Source organism: Thamnophis elegans, chromosome 1 (genome assembly GCF_009769535.1).
Source record: "Thamnophis elegans isolate rThaEle1 chromosome 1, rThaEle1.pri, whole genome shotgun sequence".
NCBI lineage: Eukaryota > Metazoa > Chordata > Lepidosauria > Squamata > Colubridae > Thamnophis > Thamnophis elegans.
In genome coordinates, this window is record NC_045541.1 from 86023490 (window position 1) to 86045089 (window position 21600).

General features: G+C 40.2%; 1 protein-coding gene across 2 annotated transcripts in view; it reads right to left on the reverse strand.

Moving 5' to 3' along the window:
• The window catches only part of DENND2B (DENN domain containing 2B), a 151193-nt gene that overhangs the window by 65379 nt on the left and 64214 nt on the right, over window positions 1-21600 (reverse strand). For both annotated transcript variants that reach the window (XM_032222938.1, XM_032222930.1), the window contains one exon: window positions 10170-10274. In XM_032222938.1, the coding sequence (XP_032078829.1) occupies window positions 10170-10249 (80 nt within the window). In that variant the 5' untranslated portion in view covers window positions 10250-10274. The remainder of the gene's footprint in view (window positions 1-10169; window positions 10275-21600) is intronic.

The window sequence follows — 21600 nt, forward strand, 5'->3', positions numbered from 1 at the left end:
GAACACTGTTACCTTCCCACCAAAGGTGGTTCCTATTTTTCTACTTGCATTTTTACATGCTTTCGAACTACTAGGTTGGCAGAAGCTGGGACAAATAACGGGAGCTCACTCTGGTTACGTGGCGCTAGGGATTTGAACCACTGAACTGCCGACCTTTCTGATCAACAAGCTCAGTTTCTTAGTCACTGAGCCACCGCATCCCTTATGTTCTGTAATAATGACAGCTAAAAGTCCAATAGAGACAAGGTCTCTTTGAATGTTGATTTTCCAGATTAACATGCAGCATAGTTAAAGTTAATTCAATGCAAGCTAGGCCTAAAAACAAATGGAAACAGATCCCAATGTTATGTTTTATCCAAGAGCTATTAAATGTGTGATGCTACAAAGGTAAAGACAAAATAATTATTATGTACCTGCTAAGATCTAAGAATGGTTTCTTCTACATTACTACAAATGCACAAAATAAAGTTCAGAGACACTGATCAATTGCTTTCTAAGGTTGCAGTGATGAGAAAAGTAATGAGACAGAGGGAGGGATGGACGGAGGGAAACAGAGAGGCAGAGACATCAAAACCATCCTCCCAAATAACTTATCTACTCCCAAGACAGTGAGCAACTTGAAAAATATAGATTCCATTCATCACTGTGCCTTTGCTCAACATTGTAGATTCCTAAACTGTGTTTTGTTTATATGTAGATACACGTACACTTGAACATACGGCTTAAAATTCTCTTTTTCCCTTACACACAAACATGTATATTGGGGCTTTATGGCAGTCATATGTACATAACATGTTTCAGAACCATCTACCATTCAATTTACCTTCAAACTACAATAACACACAACTAAAATGAATGCTACATATAGATGGATTTGTTAGTATCTCTCCTTCTATAGCCACATATTTTATGCATTTTCAGGATCAATTACTACATCCTTTGCATCCTTTGCTATATGAGTGAAAATGACATTCAACAGTGTGGCAATGAAAGAAATTATTTAAACTGTAATTATTAATTTTAAAAATGAAATGTCTATAAAGTCGACAATGATCATGGACTTTGTGTAATCTGAAACTATAAAGATATTAATTAAAACTGTTTTGGAGAGAGAAGGGAAATTAAGTCAGATTTCTTTTATAAACTACTCACATAAATCAAACCAGGAACCCAATGATTAAAACTCTTGGAAAAGAGATTTAGGTTATTTTAAAAATGGAAAGAACTCTGTGGGACTCAAATGTGTACAGATACATTCTGGTGGAGTAGGAGAAGGATGTAAAGAATGTGTGAAAATTACAAATGTAATTAAAAGTCAGGAATGTACAGCAGAAACGACGAATCCCACTCTGGTAACCAGCTGTGAAAAGACAAAAAAGGAGCAGTTCATGTATTCCTTCCTTGTAAGCAATGTCAGTGAGGAGAGAATTTCCACTGCTACTCAACCTGCCATTCAGTCATCACAGCACTCTGTATGACATGCAAACACTTATGGCAGGTTGTTGTAATATGAGACTTCTGTTCTTGGTGACAACTGTAAACTCAGGTGTATCCAATTCAAACTTAAAATAATTCCATCCACTTTGAAGTTATGGAATTCTCAAGGATTCAACTAAGACTGAAATTTTCAGTAAAGACACTATTTTCCATCTGCTTTCTTCATTTAAAACATGAAAAAACAAAATCTCTTTGAGTGTATTGAAGACATTAAAAAATCAAGACTTTGTTTTTCTGATTGGAGATGCTAACCAAACCAAACCAAAAAGTTGTCTCCAAGGTACAGCTGTTTCTTCTCCAAGAAATGTGCGCCTACATAGTAACAACCTAGACTAAGGTTAACCAGGTCACAGTAGAAAGCAATTGTGTAAAATAACAACGTGTGCAATTTCTGTTTCCTGTATCTGCTTGCTTTTCTCATATTTCCCTCTGGGGTAAATCATGACCAGACTCCCAGACTATCCTCATAGATCAGCTTTTGTTTCTTGAGAGGAAGTGACTATGAACTATAGTGGGAGGCATCTTACTGCAGTAGTTGAACAGGTTTCATCTTGAGTTATCTGCTTCCTCTTTGCTTCCAAGACAGTCAGTGTGTAAAGTAGAGGCTAGAGATAATTATGAGTCAACACTAGCAAGGCTGAGATCAAGAAATTATCTAAGAGGTAAAAGAAAGGGTAAAGAATAGAGATAATACTCAGTTACTTTGCAACACTGCAGATAATAACCAGTGTCAGTTATTAATAAAAGTTTATTGAAAATGCATCCATTCAATTCAATGTGAAACATAGAGTACATACAGTATAGTGTTATGGTAATACATTCACAATAGAATATCTTGGTGCTGTCTGCCTAATACAATTTTATTTGTGTATGTGTATATGTATATATGTGTGTAAGTGTGTGTGTGTGTGTGTCTGTGTGTGTCTGTGTCTGTGTATATTTGTAGATTTTCACGGGTGTAGATATGCTGGTCTAGTTGTATTCGTGTCTTTTCACGTGTAAGATTGAGATTGTCTTGGCAACGTTTCGGCGAGGTCTCACTCGCCATCTTCAGGCTGATATATATATTCTCCTCAGACATTTTGTACTGCTATAGTAAGGCATATGTGTTCTTTGCCATAATCACATCAAGATACAGGCTCCAATCCTCTGTGAAATTTACTGGGACCAAAGTCAATTGAATTCTTTTCCAAACTTACAGAGATGTTTGGTGGTATAAATCTTTACTCCAACATCAGTGTACTGACATAAATCTAGGACAAACCCCAAGAACATTTAGGCAAGAAAATAAAATGCACAGATACAGTATATGTGGTACCTTGCTCAACAGTAGTAACTGTGAAAGGGATCTTGGAGTCCTAATAGACAACCATTTAAATAGGAGCCAGCAGTGTGCAGCAGCTGCCAAAAAACCCGACATAGTTCTGGGCTGCATAAACAGAGGGATAGAATCAAGATCACGTGAAGTGTTAATGGTGTCTTGGTAAGGCTACACTTGGAATACTGCATTCAGTTTTGGTCATCACGATGTAAAAGAGATGTGGAGACTCTACAAAGAATGCAGAGAAGAGCAACAAAGATGATTAGAGGACTGGAGGCTAAACCATATGAAGAACGGTTGCAGGAACTGGGTATGTCTAGTTTAATTAAAAGAAGAACTAAAAGAAGGAGACATGATAGCAGTGTTCCAATATCTCAGGGGTTGCCACAAAGAAGAGGGAGTCAAACTATTTCCCAAAGAAGCAATGGATGGAAACTAATCAAGGAGAGAAGCAACTTAGAACTGAGGAGAAATTTCTTGACAGTTAAAACAATTAATCAGTGGAACAACTTGCCTCTAGAAATTGTGAATGCTCCAACACTGGACGTTTTTAAGAAGATGTTGAGTAACCATTTGTCTGAAATGGTATAGGATTTCCTGTCTAGGAAGAGGGTTGGATTAGAAGACTCCCAAAGTTCCTTCCAACTCTATTATTCTATTCTATTCTATTCAAATTCTATTCTATTCTAACAGTGGAGGGAGAATTATATTTGATATTCTACCAGTCAGAAAACAGATTGTGGAAGTACACATTTTTATAACTTTCACTACAAAGTTTGTATTCCCCATGCAAAATGGTCCTATTATGGTTTTCTGAGTATTAAAGTAATTCTTTAGTTTTGATCCAATATTTGCCTTTCCCAGCAATATGTTTAAATTGCTTCTGAGTGTAGCAAAATGTGATGTACAATAATGAACACTGCCATATGCCAAAAACATGTTGGTGAACCGCAAATGTGCACACTTTTCATGAAAATCCCAAAGGTGCTTTTCAAAAGGCAACTGGACTTTTGTGGGGGGGGGGGGGGTTTACTTTGAAAATGTTTCACTTCTCATCCAAGAAGTTTCTTCAGTTCTGACTATCAGAATTGAAGAAGCTTCTTGGATAAGAAGCAAAACGTTTTCTAAGGAAAAAAACCAAGAAAGTCCAGTTGTCTTTTGAAAAGCACCTTTGGGACAACCATGATCTGGATGACAGAGAATCTCCATAGGCATTTTCACGAAGATCAACTCTGAGAGAAACAATAACTGAATTTTTATTTTTATCTAGCATTAACATTTTGGCATAGATGTAATAGTTTAAATATGTTTAAACATAATGGCTCCCTTTAATAAGTGTATGATTCATTCCAACTAAGTATGCCTGAGTGCAGTATCGCAGACGGATGATGGAAATTAAATTGCAGGACATCGACATTAAACCTTTTTCACCACAACATTTGGGGGGACATGCCAGCATTCACTATTCTTAAACGTATGCCCTCATGCAATTCTCAGAGACTGTGTGAGAATGAGATGTGCTCTCTTGCAACCTCCAGACCTTCCAACTCTACAATTGTATGAGAATGGGGCATGCTTTTGTGTAGTTTTTGGAGGCTGCAGAGGTGGTAGAAGAGCATTATTGAAGATCTGGAACAGCCTCAGGTAAGGCATAAGGGCCTGTCAACAGAAGGGAAGAGATATGCAGCAAATCCTAAGGAATGCTGGATCATGGGGGCAATCACATAAGGCAAGCTTTTTGAGTGGTAGCAGTGGTGTTAAGAGCTGAAAGATCCAGGCCTCTCCTTCAGGTTCAGCCTTAATACTAACCCTAAGACCAGGTTATGTGAGCAGGCTCAGGGACCCCAAGAGACAGGGGAAGTAGTGAAGTGGCTCCGTTATTATTAACATGCCTTCATTTGCTATTTCTTTGTTCCTGCTCTGTTTTTATAGTATTTTTATGGTTTTAATATTTTTAATAATAATGGCAATTATTATCTATCTCTTGTCTGGTGAAATAGGCAGCTACATATATAAATTGGATAAATAAATAAAACACTCCCTTTTATATCTCACAATCTGATACCGTCAAGGGTCTGGAGGCTATGAGAGTCTGATGGGAAACAGCAGATGTCCGTTCAATTGGATGTCAGTTTTACTTTAGTAATATCAGCTGTGGTTTCCTAGGGACTCTTGTGTTTTGGGATTCCATGCCGCACAAGGCATATACAAAAAAAGGGAGAAGGTCAAAGAACCTGAGGCAGATCCAGAAGAAGATGGAGAAATAATATCAACGGCACACTGCAACTACAGGCTGCCAAAACAGCAAGATCCAGAATTTTGTATCTTCCTCAACACCCAAAATGGTAGAAGACAAAGAGAAGAAGTTCCTTTCTAAAGAGCAGGTAGCAGCTATGTCCAGAAGAATCTTGGCACAAATCCATCTTGTGTGCTAATTGTACCCAATCTAGTTCAAAAACCTACTCACAATCATTTATGCTTTGGTCACCTCATGGTTGGACTAATGCAATGTAGTGTTCAGGACCACCTATCTTTAATTGAATATGCTTGTTCCATGAGATCCAAAATGATAGGCATGTCCAGATCCCCTCCATAAAACAATGCCACCAGGAGAAATGCCTTTTCTGTCACAGTGTATGCCCTCTAGTACATCTTACCACCCCACCTGCCATGATTCAAATGTCTCCAATCATGCTGACTTTCTGTAAATCTTAAGGTCTGATTTTCTCCCGTAAGTATTAGGCCAAGGAAGGATGCCTCTGCAGTAATTTTCTTTATTACACAGATCTTGACAGAATCTGAAAAGAAAAATGCTACATAACTAGATCAAAGACCTCTCTGAACAAGAGCTAAGTGTTAATAGAATTGACATCCATGTTCCTCTTCAAACAAGCTGAAGGCAAGACAAACAAATGCTTTAAAAGGACATGAATCTTTTTGCCATGAACACTGATTCTGTTTTGTAGTGTAATTCTAAACTTGATTTTAATTGAATTTCAAAGCCAAAACTGAATTATTTAGAAACGAAGAAATATGAACACTGTTGGCTGTTTTCATTTCAAAGGGGGTGGTTCAAAGTAGCTTAAGATGATTTTTTTAGTTCCTTACATAGTCTTCACAACAGTATATTTATTGTGTAAAAACCCACTCCAAAGACTGGGCGGACTCTTTTCAAGCTATGCAAACAAAGCTTGGTTTCAAATTCTGACACATGAGACTGGAAATCTCCTTATTTGGCCACTGATATAACTACTTTTTGGCTCTATTTCTACTGCCTTCTATACCTGGATCTCCACTACATGAGAGATGATTGGTTACTTTTATCCTTCATAAGTCTTGTTTCCCTTTTCCAATTTATACGTGCCTAGTTAATAAGTGTTGGATTTCTTCTGAACAAATCTTAAAAATGATTCTGAACAAATCTTTAAAATGATTTGTTCAGTTTTGATACAGAATTCTGTGAGAACTGAGCAATTATGCTTTGCAAACTATGTTTTGGTCCAAGGGCAAGCAAGATGTCTGAAGGTATCAGTGTACTTTCAAACACTTCCTTTGCATACTTATCAGGCTCTCTGCTCCGTTTTACTTCATAAAAATAATTAATATAGTTATATATTAGTAATGAAAACAATATATAGAAAGCAGGATACAAAGATCCAGCCTCTAGTTTCACATTTCTTTCTGGAGAAGCTTGAAAAGCCACGCAAAAATTTATTCACTTTCATATAATTGTTTTGAGCTTTTGAGACAGTATCAGTGATTTGATGAATAATTAAATTTCCTATTGTAGCCATTTTGTCTGTGCATAACATCTTGCTCTTATAATATCAAAGTCTAAAAAAGATTGTCTATATCTGGAAAACAGCTAAGAGTGTTGTGAAAAATCAGCCACATACAGTTTATTCAATATATTCAGTATGGTTAAATAAATATAATTAGCTTTTCAAATTCTCATGTTTTTCAGATATACTTAATTCCAACTCTCGGGTTTTGGGAACTTTTACAGACTTGTCTATCTTGGTGCTTTCCTCCTACAAATCTCACAAGTCCCTGCCTTACCTATACTGACCTCTGTTACCAAATTGTTTCCTTAGCATCAGACTTTCTATGGTTCCCCTTGGTGAAGCACCTTCAAAAGCCGATCTCCAAACTCTGCCATTTGACCTGCTTTTAATACACTCCTAGCAAATAATATATGAGCCCACTTCATAGATAGTATTTTAAAGTATTGAAAATGATTGTGAAAAGCATGTGTGTTCGTAATAGAATAGAATAGAATTCTTTATTGGCCAAGTGTGATTGGACACACAAGGAATTTGTCTTTGGTGCATATGTTCTCAGTGGACATAAAAAGACAAGATACATTCATCAAGAATCATAAAGTACAACACTTAATCATAGTCCTAGGGTACAAATAAGCAATCAGGAAACAATCAATATCAATATAAATTGTAAGGATACAAGCAACAAAGTTGCAGTCTTGCAGTCATAAGTGGGAGGAGATGGGTAATAGGAACAATGAGAAGACTAATAGTAATAGTAATGCAGCCTTAGTAAATAGCGGTGACAGTGGTGAGGGAATTCTTTGTTTAGCAGAGTGATGGCATTTGGGGGAAAACTGTTTTGTGTCTAGTCATCTTGGTGTGGAGTGTTCTACAGCATCACTTTTGAGGGCAGGAGTTGAAACAATTTATGTCCAGGATACTGTATCTATCAAAGATCCGGGGCTAGTTGTAAGATTCTTATCAAATGTGCCGTTTAGTCTTATGAAAGAATGAATAAAAAGACCTGAAAACAACAAGGTATATTGCTCTACCAGTTCCAATTCTAGTTTGATGCTTGTCAGGAGAATGGAAAAATTTCACTTGCTATATTTGGCTGCCCATTCTTATTTGTTTGTTTGTTTGTTTGTTTGTTTGTTTGTTTGTTTGTTTGTTTATTTATTTATTTATTTATTTATTTACTTATTTAAGTTTGTCAAACATGTAAAAGATAACAGGTATAAGTATAAATGTAAGTATGAACACAGTAAATGGGTACGAATAAATGAGGACAGTAAGACAGAGACGTTAGGCACACTGATGCGCTTATGCACGCCCCTTACAGACCTCTTAGGAATAGGGTGAGGTCAACAGTAGGTTAACATTATGAGGGTTTGGGGATTATGTTTTCAATTACAATCAAAACTGTGTTTCCCAACTCCTCTCCAGCTGCTTTTTAGCTGCTTCTGTTATTACAGAGTAAGAAACAGTTTTCATAAATGCTTTTCATATAAATACTACGTTTAATGAATTACTAAACCTTAATATTAGTATCACATTTCTTTTAACCGACTCTATGTCCAGTGTCAACTCTGAGCGACTCTAGTTGTATCCATATTTTTCTTGCTTCGTTTCTTAGTTGCCATACTTAGGGGGGAAAGGGGGACTTATGAAATGTAGAATGTTATCCTCCAATGTGCCAGACATAACAATAAGGCTCCTGAGAAGCAAGGTCAAATCAGTGTGCCCTAACAACTGCAGGAGGGAGTGCTGAGAAGTTCATCACCTGCTTGGTTGGCTAACGTGACCTGTGACACAAGGGGGTGGTGGACAGTATCTATTCCTTAATTATATTGAAAACATGGGAATTATTCAGTGTTGGCTTCACCTTCGACCATGCCAATATGATGTAACCAATAAACAGGATTTTTAAGGAAGCCAAGGCTTTGGAGTCTTAAATTGGTTGAGAGCATTACTCCGAACCATGACATCCAGCTCCTATAACTACTATTAAAGCTTTTCAAGTAAGATTTACAGTTAGTCCTCACTTAGTGACCACAAACAGGGCTGGCAATTCTGTCGCTATGCGCTGCAGTCATCAACCAGAAAATCATGTGACCGTGATGGACTTACATCACTTCTTGTTCAGCTATTAGACAGGACATCATATGACCATTGATTGCTATTTTACTTCCATGCTCTCAATTAATTCTACTTGTTGGAAATCAGTTGTGAAGCACACAAATATTGATTGCATGTCCGAAGAACTCTACAATAGTCACAAATGTGTGCCAATTGCGAAGCAGTCAAATGCTGATCCTGGGTCCACACTGCAACAGTCATAAAGGATTATAAGGATTGGTTGCAATAAATGTTATAGCCATCAACCATAAATGGGCAAATTTCACAATATTTGTTATTTGTTTCATTTGCCATTTTTTGTCTCAGTTTCTGCTGACTTTGTGGGAAGAAAATATTCTTCCCTAGTATATTTGGTTGAATTCACTCTTCAATATTAAGATACCTCTGTTCAGTACCTAAGTACAAGTATTTGCCATGACAATACTGTGAACACATTCTGTGATGACTTAGCTTCTGGAGAAGACTTTAATGATGGGGAAAGCAGAAGGAAAGAGAAGTGGATGACCAGCAGCAAAGTTGATAGACAGTTACAGTGGCAATGAGTACATCAATGGAAGCCCTGAAGGACCAAATTAGGGACAAATCATCATAGAAAAAGATCTATTTATGTGGTTGCTGGGAGTTGATATTGACCTGATAGCACATGTTAGGAATATAATCTAATGGTTGGGTTGGCAATATATAAACCATGTAACAATGTTGTACCTGTTTCTTTAAATCATACTGTAAAATGTGATTGGTTGCTGTTTTCCTCAATCGGCCATAAGAGGGAGCCAGAATGACTGTTAGCTCTCTGTTTGTTAGATGCTGGTCTGATCTAATCTGAGTGTTTTGGAAGCTGGCTGTTAAAAAGTGCCGTGAGCTATTGCAAGTTTTGCAACTGCTAGCAAACTTTGAGTTCTGAACTGATTATATGATACTGGACTATGCTATTTGGATTATCCCTTAACTGAAAGACATTGATGACTGACTGTCTTATCCGTGTATGACTTGGACTGTTTGAGAGACTCTGATGCCTCTATTTCCACAAAAGTAAAAGCCTATTTAAACTGCAGTGTCTCTGTATGCTGGTTTGTGTGTTCTCCATCATAACTCTCACAACACTTCTCTGAATGTACTTGCTCTCCCAATGGGGAGCTTACCTAACAACACATAATGAAATCAAATCTTGACCTGTCAGATATGCACTGTACAAACCTAGAGGAAGTAGCTAATCACCTGTTAGAAACTAATAACTGAAACATACAAATTATACTAATTCCAAACACAGCCAGAACTATCCTTAAATTCTGATATAAAATCATATTTAAATATCTTTTAAAAGCAGTAATTCTGCTAGGATTATGATATTGTTGGAAGACAGATACAGCCATCAGTTATAAAAACAAACATAAAGGACACTGATACAACATTAAACAAGAACTAGACCATTTGCATTTTACACTTACCGCTCTAGAGTATCCCGAGATACCTTATTTGCTCCTGCTCTCTTGGTGACACTGGCATTCTTGTTGGCAGTCATGGTCATTTCTGCCCTCTCTAAATCTGGAAACCTGGGAAAGAGAAGAATGAAACCCCAAAAGAAACTTGTTGGAATTGTGAGAAATTGAATTAGAGATGTTTACCAGCCAATTTAAAATAGTAAGAAAAAGAGTGACAAAGGGACTTCAGTCACCTTTTCCTTTCTCTAACAGCTTTAGTAAGACTAAGTTTAAAACTGAACATAGATAAGATACTTGCAAACAGGCTAGCCCAGTGTTTCTCAACCTTGGCAACTTGAAGATGTCCGGACTTCAACTCCCAGAATTCCCCAGCCAGCGAATGCATTCGCTGGCTGGGGAATTCTGGGAGTTGAAGTCCAGACATCTTCAAGTTGCCAAGTTTGAGAAACACTGGGCTAGGTATTATGAAGATGAAATATAGGTTAATGAAGAGGCACCTGGATTAGGTTTATATACAGTAAACTTTAATTCCTTACTCATTTTGCCAGCCCCACTGGTAAGGACACTCATGTGGGACCGAAAAGGCTGCATAAACTGGAAAACCATCTCATGAATTATACACTAGCATTCTCCAGAATCTTATTTATTACAGACAGAAAATGTGACTCAGAGAAGCACATAAGAACAGAATCACGAAGTTTAAGTTAAATTTACTTGATTGTCATTGCACCTCGCACAATGAAATTAAATGCCATCTTCAGTGTACATCATACATAAGAAAACTATAAAAAATAACACACATCTTTCAAGTTCTACACAATTGAATTGAAAACTCCTGATACTGCATTAATATTGCACTATACAGTAGAATTCAACATAGGTACTGCTCTGGGATAGAAGCTATATTTCAACCTATTTGTCCTTGGTTTTATCGTCTTGTACCGCCTGCCAGATGGCAATAATTCAAAAAAGGGGTGTCCAAAGATTAGATGGATCTTTAAGAATGTTTTGAACATTCTTAAGGCAGCGGGAGCTATAAAGCTCTTCCAAGGAGGAGAGAGGGCAACCAATGATCCTCTGGGCAATGATGTTAACCCTCTGGAGTGCTCTCCTATCTGCCACTGTGCAATTGGCAAACCATACCCAGGTGCAGTAAGTTAAGATACTCTCTATAATGCAGCGGTAGAATAGCAATTTTTCATTCAGTTGTTGTTTCCTGAGAAGTCTCAGGTAGTAGAATCTCTGCTGGGCCCTTTTGAACAGTGCTGCAATGTGAGCGCCCCAGGTCAGGTCCTCTTTTACGATAACACCCAAAAACTTAAAACTGCCCACTTGTTCCACTTGATCTCCATTGATAACCAAGGGCTCTGATCTATTCCTTCTGTAGGTCCTTGATCTTATTGGTGTTAAGGACTAAATTATTGTCTCCACACCATGAAAGCAACCGGTCCAGCGATCTCGTTAGATAGACTCATCACCTCAGCGGAAATGAGTGCTACCACTGTTGTATCATCTGCAAATTTAATAATAGTATTACTGGCGTGAATGAGAATGCAGTCATGTACATAAAGAGTATAGAGTAAGGGACTCAACACACAACCCTGTGGTGTATCAATGTTAAGAATAAGGGCAGGGAGGTATGATTAGATAATCTGACCCTCTAAGAGCAGCCAGACAGGAAATCCATAATCCAAATGCGGACTGAATAAGAAAGGTCTATAAGTTTAGACACTAGTCTATGTGGAAGAATTGTGTTAAATGCAGAACTAAAATTTATCCTGGTTTCCAGATTTCCCGCCCATCTTTTTTGGTGGGGGGGGTGGTTAAACCAGAACTACAATCATTTCATATTTTTACATGACTTCCTTTTGAACAAAAAATAACATTTTAGAAATGTTTTCATTGAATTTCATTGTTGAAGATGCAATAAAATTAACACTTTATCTTAATATATTGTTTCATTTGGTAGGAAGCACGTACCATATTTTCCAGCACATAAGATGACTTTTTAACCCCAAAAAATTATTTCAAAAATTGGGGGTCATCTTATATGCCAGGTATAAGAAAGGCCATACCAAAAAACCAAAACAAAATAAAAAGCAATGCCGCCAAGCAAAAAGCTGCACCGCCACCAGCACAGATGCCAGCTTTTCAAGCGATAACCTCGGTGCTCCTCGCCTGGGCACGTAGATGGATGAGCACTGGGATGGCTTAGTAAGGTCTGGCTGATGGTTTGGAGGAGGAAGGCGCTGAGCTCAAACTATGAAAGCCCAGCAGCGCAGAGGCCTTCAGCTGGCTCACGGACACCTGAAAGGAGGGGGTCGTCTTATATGCTCAGTCGCCTTATACGGCAGAAGATACGGTATGTACACGTAGAGCATATATCATCAATACCCATTTGAATGATAAAGGAGCTTCCTTTTGTTGCTGGAGCATGAATGCATAAAAATTCTCCACATTAAAATACTGCTCACTAAACATATTTTCACTCAACTTTTCCTCCAGGAAAGTCAGGCAGTTTACACAGAATTTATCATTTGAAGCTCACAGTAACTCTGAGAGGCTGCCAATTATCTTTGCTCCTGTCCTTCAATTCCAGTTCTGCACACTGGAACAGTGATAGAAATTACTCAAGCTCTAAAACTACATGCCAGCACTGATGTCCATCTCCAACTTCAATGTCGGCAACCTATTTCATAAACTCCTGGATTTCACCACACTTCAGTGAACTCAATCAGGATTTCAGTTAACATGCAAGTTAATAGTGAATACATAAGTACTCTATATTTTGAAAACAATGTACAAATCCAGTAAGCAAGTAAATAATAAACATGCCTACCTGAGAAGTTAAAAGATTTAGATAGCCAAAGAATAAATAGAATTGCTTGAAAAGACTCCTTCTGGAATGCATTAGAGATTAGATAGGGGAAAAAAAAGACTGATGATGGATATAGTTGTCAAGCAAACAAACATTATGGTTGATTTATTATTTTGTAAAATGTACTTTAAGAACCCTTAACAAATAATCTAACTAAAAACAAGATATTGCTTTTTTTCTAAAGCTATTAAAAATGTTCTTAGATTATTCATCCTCATTACATGATCTGCCTAATTCCAAATCCAGAAAAACTTTGGTTGTTTAATTCTTAGTTATTAAGCAATAATATTTTTCAGTCTGGGGATTTCCATTGTGTTTTTTTATGAGTATCTCAAAAGTAAGAATTCTTAATTTCGTCCCAATCCAATCTCAAGTACTTGCGTAATTAAAGTACAAACTGTGCATATGTGTGTGTTTCTCTAGACAGAATTATATTTGCAAGTATATTGGGAGAAGGTAACTTTTCAGGATGTAATACAGTCCATAGTCAGCTGCACAAAGAAACAATTATTTCAACAAAGCAAAGCTAGGTGAGTTCTGTTGGGATAAAAACAATCTTTTGAATGCTAGGCAAAAGTCTTTATTCGATAAAAAGAGGAAATAATTTAAAATGAGATTAAATTAATATTATTTTAATATCATTACTTCACTCAGGTCAGATAATAGTTTCAGACTTTGAAACAAGATTAAGTATTCCAGCCAACAACAATTAGAATCCACTATCCAGTTGTTGCATATAGGTGATGTGATGGTGCCTATAAAGGGCTAGCTGGTTTGATAGATTGCAATGAAGCAATGCAGTTTCCTGGGAAGAAGGAAACACATCCCAAGGAGGAGGAAGGATGAAACAAGAAAAAAGACAGCCCAGCACAAGATAGAGAAAGAGATTTAGGAGAGCCACTCCCTAAAATCTCATAGGCTAGGGTTTTTCCATTGGGATGAAAACAGTAAAGGTTTAGTCTGGCAAGGTTCTGTCTCTTTGGTGAGAGAAAATATAGATATGAACTTTGACTGGATTGTTCTATATCTTGTTGTTCTGGAGTTGAGCCTGACAGGTAATCCTTGACCTATAACCATTTGCATCCTCACACAACCTCCCCAACCATCTTCCACACCAGAGGTGGGTTCCTACGGGTTCGGACCGGATCGGCTGAGTAGGTAGTAACTCGGCTGGACACACTTTTTTTTTACTTCTGCCCATGTGCGCATAGCGTGCATCAAGTGCGCATGCAAAGCGCATCCCTGAGCAAACTGGCAGTAAAAGAAACCGGAACTCACTCCTGTTCCACACCTCTGGTTACATTATAGCTTCCTTTATACAAGTTCAAATAAATCCCCCCAAATACTGCAAAATTCAGCTGCAGTTTTCAACCTCTGACTGGTTTCCATTCAAACTTCACCAAAATAGATACATCAATCACATCCAAACTTCAGGAAATATTCCCTGGAATGGTGGGTCCCAACCAAGGCCATAAATCTGAATGAAGAGCTCTCCCAGAGTATGGATTCTGCCACAATGTTAGAAACTTAAACTTCTCTCAAGTTTCTTCTTCATTTCTAGTTTTCTATTACCTGATTCACACAGCATCCTACGCCATACTGTGCTTTGTTTAGCTTACCTTAACATGCTATATGAGCGTATCATATACTAGTTAAGAAAACATCGCTTAGTTGCAGTCTGTAAATACATCTCTGGGCAGATTTTAGCAATTTAAGCCTCTTAATCAAACTTTGGAGTAATACCATTTCAAAAAGATCCTGAGGAGAGTAAAATGACAGAAGTAAGGGCATTCACAAGGGAGGGATATCAAAAAAGTGTCATATCTATCTGACTTAAAGGCTTACCCATTTTTACTTGTTGAAAAAGGGAATGAGGATTCAAACATTCAGTCATGGAACACAGGAAGGAAGAACAGAAAGAGATTTTAAAAGAAGTAATAGGTGGAAGCTTGTTAGAGAGAGATCCAATCTAGAACTAAAGAGAAGTTTCCTGACAGTGAGAACAACTAATCAATGGAATAGCTTGCTTTCCAGAGTTATGGGTACTCCATCATTTTCAAGTATAGACTGGACAACTATTTGGCCAGGATAGTATAACTCCTCCTGCCTTGAGGGGGGGAGGGAGGGAGGAGGGACTAGAAGACCTCAGAGCAGGGGTGACATGGGGTGAGCAGAGCACATGCACAGTACTAAAAAAATGCTTCTGCACAAAAAACAAGATGGCAGTTCCTATGGCACCGCCAAGCGAACAGGTTTGGGGATGTGGCAGGATGAGTTACTACCTACTCGGCCAAACCAGTCTGAACCGGTAGGAACCCACCTCTGCCTCTGAGTTCCCTTCCAGCCACATGATTCTATGTTCTATGTAAATGAGCTGAACCTATAGTAGAGCATATATATTTTAGAACTAGAAAAGGACATTCTAGCCATGGACCCATTTCAATAGGCAGAATGCAAATTTAGGATGTGTGAATTCGTACTTGTACTGTGTTTTGTCCTGTTTCAGTTTTTCATTCATAAATGCTGCTCCTATATAGAATAGTTTTTAGAAACCCAATTAATCATTTATTAGGCTGTATTGTATTGAAGCAGAAATCATAGATCCCTACTTCCTTTATTATCATCCTATTATTTCATTTAAAAGTCACTGTGAGTAGCTGAAATGGTAAGAAATTGGCATATTTGCAACCAGGTGCTTTCCCCAAAAACTGTTATCGTGGCTGCATATTGCCAGGAGAGATTTATTGCAAGGAGGAAGCAGTAATTCCTACAAATTTCTTACAAAGAGAGACAAGATCCAGGAAGAGGAATTTGAAAATCTGGTTGGGGAAAGAGTAATGACTAGCTTGAGATCAGGAGCTGAGAAATGGGGTGAGACAAAAATACTTGCCTGTGCCAACAAGTAATGAAAAGGAAGTTTTAGATTTCCCTAAATCACCTCAATTCCCAGAAACAGAAAATATCCGGAAATCAACATCATGTCTAGAGTAATCCCACAGTGTTGCAAATTATTGATATAATCAGGCTGCCTTTTTAGGCAGTTTGAGCAATCTGACAAAATCCTTTCTACAAATATATTATAGGTCAACATAAAGTTATATTGCAGAGAGTAAGTAAGAAAGATAACCTTGACAGAGATACTATATGCCAGCTTTATTGTCAAGGTGACATTTTTAAAATCCAGAATGTCCAGATATTTCTGGAAATAGAACAAGCAGATGTCTCTCTAATTGACTGAACTATAAGGAGGAAGACATATAGAACAATCAGACTTGCAATATTATATTGTACTCAATCTCAATAAAAATAGCATTAATCTTCTTGTGGATTTCATTTCTTGGTCTGGTTTACTAGAGAGACTGACAGTGTGCTTTACTTAATTATATTCTTTAGAATCCATAGGTGCTGGCATATGAAAGAAAATGAAGGCTAAATTGGGTTTTCTTGCTCAATCAGTGAATCAGGCAGCTTCAAATTTTTGCAAAATGTTTATAGTTGGAATACAGTTTAAAACGATGAAGTGAATGCCGTAATTTCCGTGTTTCACCAAAAATATGACATGTCCTGAAACTAAAGCCATGCCACATTTTTCGGGTGGGCAAAAATATAAGCCCCCCACTGAAAATAAGCCCCCTGGACAATCCCCCCCTCCGGCCAGGCAGAGCACCACTCGCCAACCTAGCGTATCTCAAAGGCGCCAAGCCACGGGAACGAGGTGGGGGGCAAAGGCTCTTGTGTTGCTTGGCACCTTCAGGATACCGCTAGGTCGGTCAGTGATGCTGTGCCAAGCTGGAGAGGGGGGTTGCCGGGCGGCTGCTCTCTTGCGAGCGGGCTCCCGAAGAGCCGGGCACAGCCTCAGGGTCGAATGGCTGTGTTGCGCTGTCGCAGCAGCAACACAGGAGCCATGAGGAGCTGCCATGAGGAACACTCATGAGCAGCTGCTTGGCAACCCCTCTTTCCAGCCGGCCACAGCACCATTCACTAACCTAGGGGTATCGCCAAGCCGCGAGAGCACCTGTTTGCTGCCCTCCAGCTCCCATGGTTCAGCACCTTCGAAATGCCCCTAGGTCAGTGAATGGGGCTCTGCATGGCTGGAGAGTGGGGTTGCGCGAGCAGCTTTTCCGCTCCCTGCTGATGCCTTTGCCTAACTCTCCCTGCAGAACCATGGCATCTCCGCAGCTGCCGCCGCCCACCCATGACTTTTTCTGCGCCTTCCAAAGCACAGAGGTAGGATGCCGATTCTTCCAGCAGTTGCTGCTCTGGAAGTATGCTCTATGGTTGTGGGCTGGCTGCCGGCAGAGCGTACTCCCAGAGTGTACAACCATAGAGCCTACTCCCAGAACAGGTGGACAGCGGCAGCAGCAGAGATGCTCTCGAGCCTTATTTTCAGGGAAACTCTCGAGCAATTATATAAACTCTAAATGGAATTTGCATGCTCCTCCACTTGATATAAACAAACAATAATGTAAATGAAACAAAACTTTCTGTGGAAACTCTCCAAAATTAACAGATCCTACCATAAATCTTTTAAGAATATAACAATATCAATAACCTCCATTTGATTTTTGCTGTTCTGTATCTGTCATCATAGGGACATCTGAGAACCTCTCTGGGCTGGAATGGAAAAAAGTAGCAAAATCTGTATATAGAGAGAGATTCATACATATAGCATCTAAGTCAGCGGTCCCCAACATTTGTGTGGCGGGGAAGGGAATCTGGCTGTGTGAATGGCAGGCTAGCGCATGCTCATTGGTGTGCAGCTCAATTTGCATGAATAGTGGGCTAGCATGCACACACATATTTGCACAGTTGAACTTGCAAAAGTTGGGCCAGGCTGCTACTTGCGTGCCCACGCATTTGTGCCAGCCCCCAGTTCGCACGGTCCACTTATGAATAGGCCATGGCCGGGTAGTGGGCTGCAGTCTGGCGGTTGGGGACCCCTGCTTTAAGTGATTACTATAATATATATTATAATAAGGTCAATGAAAATTGTACAATAAAACAATTACTATTTTATAATTTTTGTAATTTTATATAATGTATTTAAAAACTATAATAAGTATTTTTAATATTTTAATACTCTTGTTTTCTACTCATCTTCCATGCCATTATTATGCCATTATTTTCTTCCAGAATATTGTTCTAACAGTTCCTGATTGTCTCCCAGATAGGTTCTCTGTCAGGAGGCCTGCCCTCTGGAACAACATTCCCCCTGAGATTTGTATGGTCCCTAGTCTGACATTTGAATGGGCACTACATCCGGGCAATTAGGATGTCAAAGAGAACATACATTGCCTCTCTGATTGCTTCCGCTGAGTCGCACCCAGCCGCCTTGTTCAGGATAACCCGTTCCCTCCTAAATAGGAGGGATACGAGCAATCCTTTGCAGGGCAGAGCTGAGGACTACGTCCAATTCCTCGCGGACAAAGTTGCTCGGTTTCGGACGGACCTGGACTCCAATCCCGCAGAACCAGCTGAGGCACCAAGGGATAATCTGGTAGGACATCACTGGATTGATTTTCAGGCTGTTACCCCTGAGGACGTGGACAAGGCCATGAGAGCTGTAAGTGCCTCCACATGTGTACTGGACCCATGCCCCTCCTGGCTGGTTGTTAACAGCAGGGAGGTGACACAGGGCTGAATCCAGGCGGTTGTTGCCGCCTCCCTTCGGGAGGGGGTCTTTTCCCCCGTATTAAAGGCAGTGGTGGTGAGACCCCTCCTGAAGAAACCATCTTTGGATCCAGCCGTCCTAAACAACTATCCTCCAGTCTCCAACCTCCCCTTTGTGGGGAAGGTTGTTGAGAAGGTGGTGGCCTTTCAGCTCCAGTGGTCCTTGGAGGAAACCAATTATCTAGATCCCTTCCAGTCGGGTTTCAGGCCTGGCTACAGCACGGAAACCGCTTTGGTCGCGTTGATCGATGATCTCTGGAGAGCCAGGGATGGAGGTCATGCCTCCATCCTGGTACTCCTTGACCTCTCTGCAGCTTTCGATACCATCGACCACGGTATCCTTCTGCGACGACTGCAGGAGGTGGGGGTGGGAGGCACTGTCTTACGGTGGTTCTCCTCTTACCTCTCGGACAGGTCGCAGTCGGTGTTAGTTGGAGGGCAGAGATCGACCCCTAGGCCCCTAATGTATGGGGTGCCACAGGGTTCGGTCCTGTCCCCCCTCCTTTTTAATATCTACATGAAACCGCTGGGTGAGATCATTCGACGGCACGGGATAAAATACCACCAGTATGCGGACGATACACAGCTGTATCTGTCCGCCCCGTGCCAACTCAATGAAGCGATGGATGTGATGAGCCAGGGCCTCGAGGCTGTTAGAGACTGGATGGGGGTTAACAAGCTTGTACTCAATCCAGAAAAGACCGAGTGGTTGCTGTGCTTCCCTCCTACTAATTGGCCAAGTGTTCCATCTCTCAGGCTGGGGGGTCAAATAGTACGCCCCTCAGATAGGGTCCGCAACTTGGGAGTCCTCCTGGACCCACAGCTTACTTTTGAACATCATTTGTCAGCTGTGACCAGGGGGGCATTTGCCCAGGTTCGCCTGGTGCACCAGTTGCGTCCCTACCTGAACCGGGAGGCTCTCACAACAGTCACTTGTGCCCTTGTGACCTCTAGGCTGGAGTACTGCAACGTGCTCTACATGGAGCTGCCCTTGAAGAGTATTTGGCGACTTCAGCTTGTCCAAAATGCAGCCGCGCGAGCGATCGTGGGTGCGCCTCGATTCACCCACGTAACACCTATCCTCCGCGAGCTGCACTGGCTGCCTGTTGGTCTCCGGATTCGCTTCAAGGTGCTAGTTGTCACCTACAAAGCCCTTCATGATAATGGATCTGGGTACTTGAGAGACCGCCTACTGCCAATTACCTCCACTAGACCAATAAGATCCCACAGACTAGGCCTCCTCCGAATTCCATCAGCCGCCCAGTGTCGACTGGCGACTACCCGGAGGAGGGCCTTCTCTGTGGCTGCTCCGACCCTGTGGAATGAACTCCCCGTGGAGATTCGTACCCTCACCACCCTCCAGGCCTTCCGCATAGCCCTTAAAACCTGGCTGTTCCGACAGGCCTGGGGCTAAAGACTTGCAGCCCCACTTCGAATGGTATGATTGTTGTGTTTTTTAACTGTGTATGGTCTTTATATTTTGTAACTTTGTTTGTTTTCCCCTCCTTTGAATTGTGAGCCGCCCTGAGTCCCTTTCAGGGAAAAGGGCGGCATACAAATAAAGTAAATTCAAAATTCAAAGTAAATTCACTTAGGACTAGCTTTTCCCTCAAGCCATGGGCTAGAATGGGAGATGCACCTCTGTGCAACACTTTGGTTTTTATATATAATTTTTATTTAAAAATTTAAAATTAATAAGAAGAATCAATACAAATTCACAGCTTCTACCAATTTCACCTTTTTTTTTGGACCAGGACATCTTCCCCTCATAGCTTGGTCATCTCCTGTTTAGATTACTACAATGGTTCAGAATGCAGTAGTGCATGCAGTGACATGAGCCACTAGGTTTACCCATATACCTCTGCTTTGTGAGTTGCACTGGTTCTCAATTTTCTTCTGGGAATTCAAGATGATGCTTACTACCTTTAAAGCCCTAGATGACACCAGGCCAGATTATCTGCAGGACCGCTTCTTCCAAAGTACATCTACCCATCTGTAATGCATTGCTGGCCTTAAGAAAAGAGAGAGAGAGATACTGCCTAAGAAACAATCAGAGAAGAGGGGCAGGAACCCACAATCACTTAACTTTCATGGGGAAAAAAAGTAAGAAAAGACCTGTCCTAATGGATCAAGCAGTAAAAAGTGGTAAGTAGGAAGTTTTCAGACTTACAAGATTCTGTTGATGTCAGGCCTAAGTCCAAAGACAACAAAGTGAATTGAGTCCAGTTCTTTATTTACTTATACCTAATAGACAGAATCTTACTAGACTAAAGCTATAACCTTTTGACCCAATAGATATACCCTTGGAGATTCAGGGTGTGGCGATCCTGAACCTTTATGCCACCCAGGAATGCAATCTCTTGTTTTGAGCCTGTCTCTGGAATGTGCTACCTCCTGCCTGGGAACTAGGACCAAGATTACTTCCCATTTCTTCTCCGGCTGCACATTCCATTAAGTTAAGGTAGCCTTAACTTAAAGTAGGTCATGTAGTCCTGTTCCCTATCTGCTTTACCTGAGAAGGCTGGCAGTGTCCTACCAGGTAAGATACGGTGATCATAGTTCAGTGGTGGGTTTCAAAATTATTTAGAACCTCTTCTGTAGGTGTGGCCTGCTTTGTGGGAGTGGCTTGCCAGCCATGTGACTGGGCGGAAGTGGCTTGCAGGCCATGTGACTGGATGGGAGTGGCTTCACAGCCATATGACTGGGTGGGCGTGGCCAACTTGTAAAATGTGATGAAACTCCCTTAACAAAGCTCTTGCTTAGAACCCAAAATGTTGGCTCAGAAACTCTGGCATTTGAAGCACGCAAGTCTTAAAGGTCAGGTTACAGCACCCCTAACTTGCACCCCTAACCCTTTAGGGGAAAAAACCCCAGGGGTGTTCATACTTG